Source organism: Mercenaria mercenaria, unplaced genomic scaffold (assembly GCF_021730395.1).
Source record: "Mercenaria mercenaria strain notata unplaced genomic scaffold, MADL_Memer_1 contig_3695, whole genome shotgun sequence".
NCBI classification, from domain to species: Eukaryota; Metazoa; Mollusca; class Bivalvia; order Venerida; family Veneridae; genus Mercenaria; species Mercenaria mercenaria.
Window position 1 is genome coordinate 1 of NW_026461858.1, and position 9,250 is coordinate 9,250.

At 36.1% G+C, this 9,250-nt stretch overlaps 1 protein-coding gene across 1 annotated transcript; it reads right to left on the reverse strand.

The window, feature by feature from the left end:
* Positions 1-102: 102 nt before the first annotated feature.
* LOC128553306 (sperm-associated antigen 16 protein-like) lies at positions 103-6,143 on the reverse strand (the record flags this gene model as incomplete). The annotated part of the gene is given in 6 exon segments (XM_053534438.1): positions 103-233; positions 642-799; positions 1,165-1,346; positions 4,462-4,569; positions 5,343-5,480; positions 6,019-6,143. Coding segments are annotated over 6 exon segments (842 nt in total), but the record flags the coding sequence as incomplete, so codon positions are not given.
* Positions 6,144-9,250: the final 3,107 nt, after the last annotated feature.

Here is a 9,250-nt window from a genome sequence, read left to right on the forward strand (position 1 = left end):
ATGCCTCAAAGTATTTAAGTTATATAAAATGATGTAATTTGATGTCAATGAGTTTCAGTAAATTCAGTAAATGATCAGTAATTATGTTGCAATACTTACCCGCTGATAGGATGGGAGTGTGCCTGGAATGTGTTGGATAACCTGAAGCCCCCAGACCGTGCTAAATGACCAGATGGTGCCTTTGCCAAACCAATGTATGGGTTAACTCCCTTGTCAGCAGGGAACACAGAATCCTGTCAAACAAATTAACAGGATTACAAATACAGTAGAGGTTGCATTTAACAGGTCACTCAAGAAAAAGCATCTTCCTTACAAATGATAATGTCTCAAGATAGGATTACTAACATTAAGTGTTATGTAAAATGTAATTTTTTCTTCATATCTATGAATTTATATCTTTCAATTACAGAAAATAGATAATACTTATATATTAGATAATATAAATTAAATCATGACTTTAATCTTTATAAAGTTCATCAGAGAAAGGTCTTCTTTCATCAGCTGTCATTACCTGCAAGTTATATTTTATCAGTCACATCAATTAGTTAGTATTTATCAGTTTGTTTGATGACCGATTTTTATTCTTAGCTTTCAGAAAATGTCTATAAATTCAGGAATATTTAAAGCTAATCAATATTTACATTTGGATGTCTTTTAAAGTCTTTTGGCAGTTCTTGTACATCCATAGATTCACGCTCAGCCTGCAGGACACGCTGGGATGGTCCTTTTCCCTCAACATCCAGTGGAACTCCACCTCGCTGACAGATCCTTGTTGTAGAAGCTGTCATACTAGCATCTCCTATAAAACAGGTCAGTTTTTCACATAAATTGTGTAGAATTCTTTCAAATGTACCATTAATAACATGAAGCAGTCTCAATTAGCTAGTTAATGGGAAACAATGCCGAAAGTTATAGGTACACATTGCCATCTTTTTTCCTGTATTAACAATTTGAATTCAAAATGTTTCCAAGTTAATTGTCTTCCCATCTGTACTTATTGTAGGTATTTGGGAAACTAAATCTGAAACCTGGTAACATATTCTATCAACTATCCACAATCAATAAACCTGTTTTGAAAAAACACCGATTCACTATTGTCACTAGAATCAAATGATCAGTTAAGCCTTCATAGAACACTCCTCAACATTCCAGTCTCTCACTTACCCAGTTTGACAGCACCTCCTTTGAAAGACTCCATACTCTTCAGTGTACTCTGTAGACCAGTCACCTGACCCATTGCACGATCTCTCTCGAGCTTTGACAACATTTTCTCTTTCATTGCCACTTCATACTTCTTCTTCAGCTGCTGTAGAGTTGGCTCATACTGTGTGTAGTGACGCTTCAGTCTGACAATAAATATCTAAATATTATTATTGTAGTTCTTGAAAACAGATTTTGCAAAAAGTATAAACTGCCATGAAATTTGATCCAAATGAAATTAAATGATTTTTCAGTATTGTTCAAGTATACAAATTGTCTAAAATTATGTTGATGTAATTATGTAAGCAGTCCATTTAAAGCTGAGATTTTAAGAAATATGTGTGCATTTTCATATCATATTGACATTTCTGAGTATTTAAAGTATATTTCAACAAAAATATTTATTTCCAGTTTCAAATTTACCATACTGACAAAATCATGAAACACGTGCATAAGGAAAGATAAATATTCAAGATGGAGATATATTTGTGCACTCTGTATCTTGAGACAATTCAATTAATGTTTAAAATAAAATTATGTTTCAAAGTGTATGCATTTCCACTCATTGCCTGTTTTCAAAGTTTAAAAGCTGAGATAACATGGAACAGTAGTGCAAGTTTGAAATGCAATATATACCGGTACAGCTTGATCTCTCGTTTTACAATGGGAACGTAAAATTCATGGGGCATTGTGTTATCTATAATTATATATGAAAGGTCCACAGCTACTTAACCAGTTATAATACATGAATTCACTGATAATATGACCACAATGACACATTTATAAAAGTTTGAGCAAAATTGCCTGAAAACAGTGACACAAATTACATGTCTGGAGATGGACTTCAGGCTGGAGAGATGGACTTCAGGATGGAGAGATGGACTTCAGGCTGGAGAGATGGACTTCAGGATGGAGAGATGGACTTCAGGCTGGAGAGATGGACTTCAGGATGGAGAGATGGACTTCAGGCTGGAGAGATGGTCTTCAGGCTGGAGAGATGGACTTCAGGATGGAGAGATGGTCAGACAGCAACTCCCTTACAGAAGCAAGCCTCTGTGGCGTACATGCTGCGTATTTGCTGTGTACATGCCGCGAACACAGTAGTACACCAGAGGAGTACATTTTACATACACCGCATGCCGCGTACATGCCGCATACTATTTCGACGAGTACACAGCATGTACGCAGGAGGTCACTAGTACACTTCAAGTACGCAGCACAGACTCTGAAAATTTAAGGAGTACACTGCATGTACGCAGGAGGGACTTGTACAAGAAAATAGTACACTGCATGTACACTGCAGATACTTTGAAATTTGTGCAGTACACTTCATATACGCGGGAAAGACTTGTACAATTTCTTTTGGCATTTATACTTAGTTTTTTTTTTATAAGCTAAAGTCTGAAGTAAACTTCATATATGCGGGAGGGACTTGTTCATTTTCTTTTGGTGTTTATACTTTGAATTTTTTTAGGTAAAAGTCTGCAGTACACTTCATGCAGGAAGGATTTGTACATTTTTTTTTTTGGAAGCAAGAACTTGATTTCCGAGTAAATTTTATCTTAACAGCATAGAATAGTTCAAATTACTGGTATTCTGAACAATGAAAATTTGCCAAACTATTTGCAATGTTCATTTGTGAAGCTTACATCTTAGTGATTTCTGAGCTGCACCTTGCATGCAGTGTAAAAATATATTGTTTTTCATTTTGAATTAATCCTGGAGCTTTCTAACTTGCATAATTGAAAAGCCTTATTTGAACTTCGTTGCATTACATTTTGTAATACATGAAATAATTACCAAGGTAATGCCTCAACAGCGCCCGAATGAGAAGAATTAATAGCTCTCACTGTTATTTGAATACTCTTAAGCAAAACACCATTCTATCATGTTTTATAAAGGCTTTAATGCTCATTATGTTAACTCATTAAGGCCTCAACAAATTAAAAAGTTGTTCATCGGATTTGCCGCTCGTATATTTTCAGAACGTTTTTGGCTAATTGCGCTCGCCCCATTGGAAAAAATCAATCCAAAATTTTTTGGTGCGCTACTTTTTACGGATGTAAAAGTGTATAAATGCTTATATAATTCCAGTCCTAGATTGTTCTCAGATGGATTTTAATCAGAATAAATACATACTATGCACACATCGCCTATAATAAATCATAACACTTATATTTAGTTGCATTAAAGTTGTTTCCCCTTGATGCAGTTACGCCATTTTCTTCAAATGTTTACCAAATTACATGCTACAAAAATTGATTTATTTCATTGAAAAGTGGATGAAGAAAAGCATACTAATTTATTTGATAACATCAATCTACATTATTTTAGTAAGGGTAAATACTTATTGATGCATGTCACTTATCTTTTTTCTGTTTTTTCTGTCCAAATGATCAGCATTTGCATACAAAAGTTGGTGGGGTAAGGAATTTACATTATCACAGCAGTTTCGCCACAAGAGTACACAGCATGTATGCAGCAGGAGTACACAGCATGTACGCCGCAGGACTCGGGCCAGGAGTACATAGCATGTACGCCGCAGGAGTACACAGCATGTACGCCGCAGGAGTACACAGCATGTACGCCGCAGGCTCATTTGCATGTGAAAAGTGTATGTGCCGCGTACATGCTGCGTACTATTTCCCGCATACTAAATTCCTCCAGCGTACATTCTGTGTACTATATAGTCCACAGCATGTACGCAGCAAGTAGTACGCGGCAGAGCTCATTTGCATGTCAAAAGTGTACTATAAACGTACTATCGGTGTATGTGCGGTGTATATCCTTCGTACTATTTAAAGCCCTTGATTTCAGTACACATCATGTACGCATCATATACGCTGTATGTACACAGCAAGAGTACGCAGCAGGCCTTTTTCTTCTGTAAGGGCTACCGTATTTGCCTCCCAATCCCAAAAATTTGGCTGAGTATAATAAAACAGATTCAACAAGACAATTGCGAAATCTCTTGTACTTTCTAAGTCGCTTTTTTTCCTTTTTTGGGGGACTATTTGTTGTGATAGCAACAGAATAAAGAATGTGCATATTCTCCATATTGCAATCTCCGAACCAAGTTTCTTGAAAAAATATCTTTTACTTATAAAGTTATTGCAAGATCCCACTTTTTTAACCATAAGACTGACTGACAGAGAGGCAGAGAAGCAGACAGACGATTCAGGGCAAACCATAAAAGTCACCTCCAGTTTCAGTGGTCGGGGACCAATCAGGTAATTGAGTAATTCGAGTTCATTAAATTACCTTTTAATATCAGTTATAAGTTTGTTCTTCTCTTGTACAACACGTTTGTGATGCATACGGTGATAGTCTCTCTCCTTTCTCAGCTTCACATACAGATCCTTCGCTTTCCTACAATAGTACATAATATTATGTTGTAAACCAGAAAGTGTTACTAAAAAGCATCAAAGCAGCAGGTTAGTGACCCTTGTGAGGGAGGCCATTTTTGAAGTTAACAGCAGGGTGGATGAAACTGTAAAACAGACATATCTCAGCACTTAAAATGATATAATTCATTATCACTATCAACAATTATACAATTATACTTATACTTAATGAAATTTGTGTGTTTTGGGGGAATATTAATTTTATTTCAGACCTTCAGAGGGGCTTTAAATGTGATTTTTATCATTCTGAGATTTAGATCCAACAAAGTATATTTCATGAAGAAAATTAAATTACAGTCAAACCTGTGTTAAAGACTACCTCTGAACAGAGACCACCTGGCTCTAAAGACCACATGTTTTGTTTCCCATTTTAACATTTACAGTGTATTTAAACCTGTGAATAAAGACCACCTTTCAATAAAGACCACATTTTGACTCTCCCAAGGGTGGTCTTTGTAGACAGGTTTGACTGTACTTAGTATTAATGTTTTTAGGCAAATCTTAAGTCTGAGGTCATAACTGGCAATAATACAAGTTAAAAATAATATAAATTTTAGTGACAAATTCCGACATTTAATACATCTGTGCAGGTTGATCTTGGTCTGCAGTGTTCACTATTCAGTAAATTTTCAGTGAACACCCTTTTGAATAATAAGTGGTACTGCCCAAACTGAATGATAGACCAGGTCATTTTAGAAATTTAGCAGGTTAAAGGTTAAAGAAGATATGATATCTTACAATGCAGCATCCTTATATTTCTCCACCTCTCCCTTCAGGAACTTGATTTCACTATCGAGATTCTGGTTACGTGTGTAAATGTCTGGCACAACACCAATATCTTCCTCATTGAGGAAACCTCTTTGTTGTAACTCATACCTGTAATATTTAGAAACAAATTTAACTTCTGTATTCAATACAGTTTTTTTTTATTTTCATTGTTCTGAATTACTAGAAGTTCTTTAAAATGCATGACTGTAAATAAAATTGTTGAATTTGAAACTTCTTGTAATTGCAAATGCTCGTCTGTTAGTGCTTTACATGAGGCAATATGCAAGAAAAAGTTTTATTGTTCTTGACCTTCTTACTCATCTGCTGCTGATGAAAAATTCTATAGTTTCAACGTTATAGTACTTAAGAAAAGTGAATGACAGAAATAACAACCGTCAACGATAAAAAGAACCATAATTGTGACAAAAAAGAAAAGTGTTATGTTTTTTTTTTTTTTGTCAACAAGGATGCATAAATTATACTGATACACAAGCCAGAAGGAATGCAGTTAATTCTATGGCTCTCAACACCTTTAGAACATAAAATTAATGACAGATGTCTCTAAACCAATTTTAAGTTAACTTAAAATCTACATATTATATACAGTAAGTGGGCAAACCTAAATATCAATGTTCCATTGACTTACCATTCTGTTTGAAAGCAGTCAAGTGTCCTCTCCATTCCCATTCTAACGAGGAAGTTCCGTACAAAATCATCAACAACTTCAGGATGTTTTGTGACCTGGGCTTTATGTGTCACTTCCTTCCTTGACTGTATATAGAATTAACATCAATATAATTTTAATCATATCATGCATAAAGTTGCAATACTGTTCACACCCTATAACGTGATAGCGCGACACCACCAGATAACATGACACCAGATCGGATAACGCGACACTTTGCGGAGTTTGTTGTCGATTAGAAGTAAGTATTTTCAATTTTTTCTTTACACAATGTGAATCAATGAAAAGCAGACTCTTACCAGGTTTCGAGGATAGAAAGAGGCATCTAAAGGAATGTTTTCTGAATTAAAAAGACCACCAAATAATCATACAGATGGCTAATCCACGGCCAGATTTTCATTGTTTTGGATATTGAACAGAGGATTTTTTCTCATTTCTGAAGCAACAAGCTTGGCATTACCCTCAATAGAAAGCCAAACATTCTCTCTCTTTGTCTGCCAAATATCCCGGCGAAATCTCCATTACTTTCGAAAATACGAGGTGTCAAAATCGGATGGGTAGACCAAAAATGTTCTGTCTGACACCACATAATTCCCAGGGAAGGTTCTTACTGACACCAACTTTTGAAGATTAGATGTTCTGTCTGACACCAGCATTTGATCATACTTTTTTTGGCCTTTATTTCGCTCGGTTTGCAGTATTTTATCGAATTTACACATGTTTTCGGGTATAACGGGTCGTTAAATTCATTTTTCTAATAAGGGTTTAGGTTATAGTGTAGAAATTCACCGTAATTCGGTCGAAAATGTGCCTTCGTGGTGTTGTTGAAAGTAGTATACATAAAAAAAATACTTTTGCGTGTAAAATGGGGGCTTATTTCATTCGCGTTTCAGGTTAAATATCGCGTGTATATGGCAAATGATGAGAGAAAACGAAAGATGGGTCGTTTACTGCGCGACGCCGTCAACACCGCGATTCGAGAAAGGGTCAGTGGCTTCAATCTGGCGGCGTTCCACCACAAATCTGTCTACACCACCTTTTCTTTTCATAGTTTGACGGCTGATTATTTGTAGTTTACTATATATATATGGGTTTCTATGGGTTGAAGTTCTAGAAAGTATAGTACATGGATCTAAACTATGGCGAATTTACACTAGAACCCTGGTATAAAACCTTTACAGTCCAAGACGACATTCAGCACAATTTTAGGTGTCATGACAATAAATGTGTAGAGAAAGTAAAATCCCGAATGATTTAACGGTTGTGCACCTCGGAGTGGGGTAGGAGGAGTCATATTTTGATAGGATTGTCAGAGTCAATATTCAACAAGCTCTGAAAGACCTATTCATATATTGTTGACCTATTCATATTCTGTCAATGTTTGAGTATCTAGATATATATGATATATGAGCACCATGAGAAAACCAACATAGTGGCTTTGCGACCAGCATGGATCCAGACCAGCTGCGCATCCGCGCAGTCTTGTCAGGATCCATGCTGTTCGCTAACAGTTTCTTTAATTGCAATAGGCTTTGAAAGCGAACAACATGGATCCTGACAAGACTTCGCGGATGCGCATGCTGGTCTGGATCCATGCTGGTCGCAAAGCCACTTATAATGTTTGTTTTCTCATGGCGCGGCTCATATAGAAGTAGAACATATATTTTGAGGGGGTCTCAGGCGTCATTTTGATTCATTGTGCTGTTGGTGGAATCCAGACATTTGAATTGAAAAGACTGGCTGGCAGATAGGTTGCTATTTACAGTAATGGAGACCCATTATTAAAAAAAAAGTCTTATAGGCCAAAGGTCGTGTACAGAAAATTTAAAGACATTCTCTCCTCCAGAACTTACTCTTTGGTACGCTTTCAAAAAATCGAAAATGAATGTACTATCGTATTGCATACATGCCCTTGATACATTAAAACAACTTGCTTGAACTGAAGCTGGCAATATTCATATAGACACCTTAGTTAAAATTTCAAGTTATTGCCAATTTTCAATATTACAAATCATCTGCAGGCCCGTCGGAAGTATTGTAAAATTGCGGGTGCTAATTATATAGCGGTCGATAGTTATAGCGGCTAATTCAACCGTTTTCGTATAATTTCTGTATATATCTATATATTCCACACATTAATAGCAATTAATATTTCAGGTTAATGGAAGAACAATGGACAACAGACGGAAGTACAGGTGTTATTACTGTGATGAAAGCTTTGATGTATTCAAAGTTACAATAGATCATTTAGTGCAAAATCACCCATCATACTGTATCAGATATCGAGAAATTGAACTGAATCCTGAAAATGGTTGAAATTAAAAGGTTTTTATACCAGTATAAATTGAAACCACTGACACTTTATCGAATCACGTTGTTGACGGCGTCGCGCAGTAAACGACCCTACTTTCGTTTTCTCTCATCATTTGCCATATACACGCGATATTTAACCTGAAACGCGTCTTATTTTACTGAAAATACATTCTGCGAATGAAAAAGCCCCCATTTTACACGCAAAAGTGCCAAAAATAAAAAAGTAAGTATTTTTTATGTATACTACCTTCAACAACAGCATGAAGGCACATTTTCGACCGAATTACGGTGAATTTCTACACTGTAACCTAAACCCTTACTAGAAAAATGAATTTAATGACCCGTTATACCCGAAAACATGCGTAAATTCGATAAAATACTGCAAACCGAGCGAAATAAAGGCCAAAAAAAGTATGATCAAATGCTGGGGTCAGACAAAACATCTAATCTTCAAAAGTTGGTGTCAGTAAGAACCTTCCCTGGGAATTATGTGGTGTCAGACAGAACATTTTTGGTCTACCCATCCGACTTTAACACCTCGTGTTTTCGAAAGTAATGGAGATTTCGCCGGGATATTTGGCAGACAAAGAGAGAGACTGTTTGGCTTTCTATTGAGGGTAATGCCAAGCTTGTTGCTTCAGAAATGAGAAAAAATCCTCGGTTCAATATCCAAAACAATGAAAATCTGGCCGTGGATTAGCCATCTGTATGATTATTTGGTGGTCTTTTTAATTAAGAAAACATTCCTTTAGATGCCTCTTTCTATCCTCGAAACCTGGTAAGAGTCTGCTTTTCATTGATTCACATTGTGTAAAGAAAAAATTGAAAATACTTACTTCTAATCGACAACAAACTCCGCAAAGTGTCGCGTTATCCGATC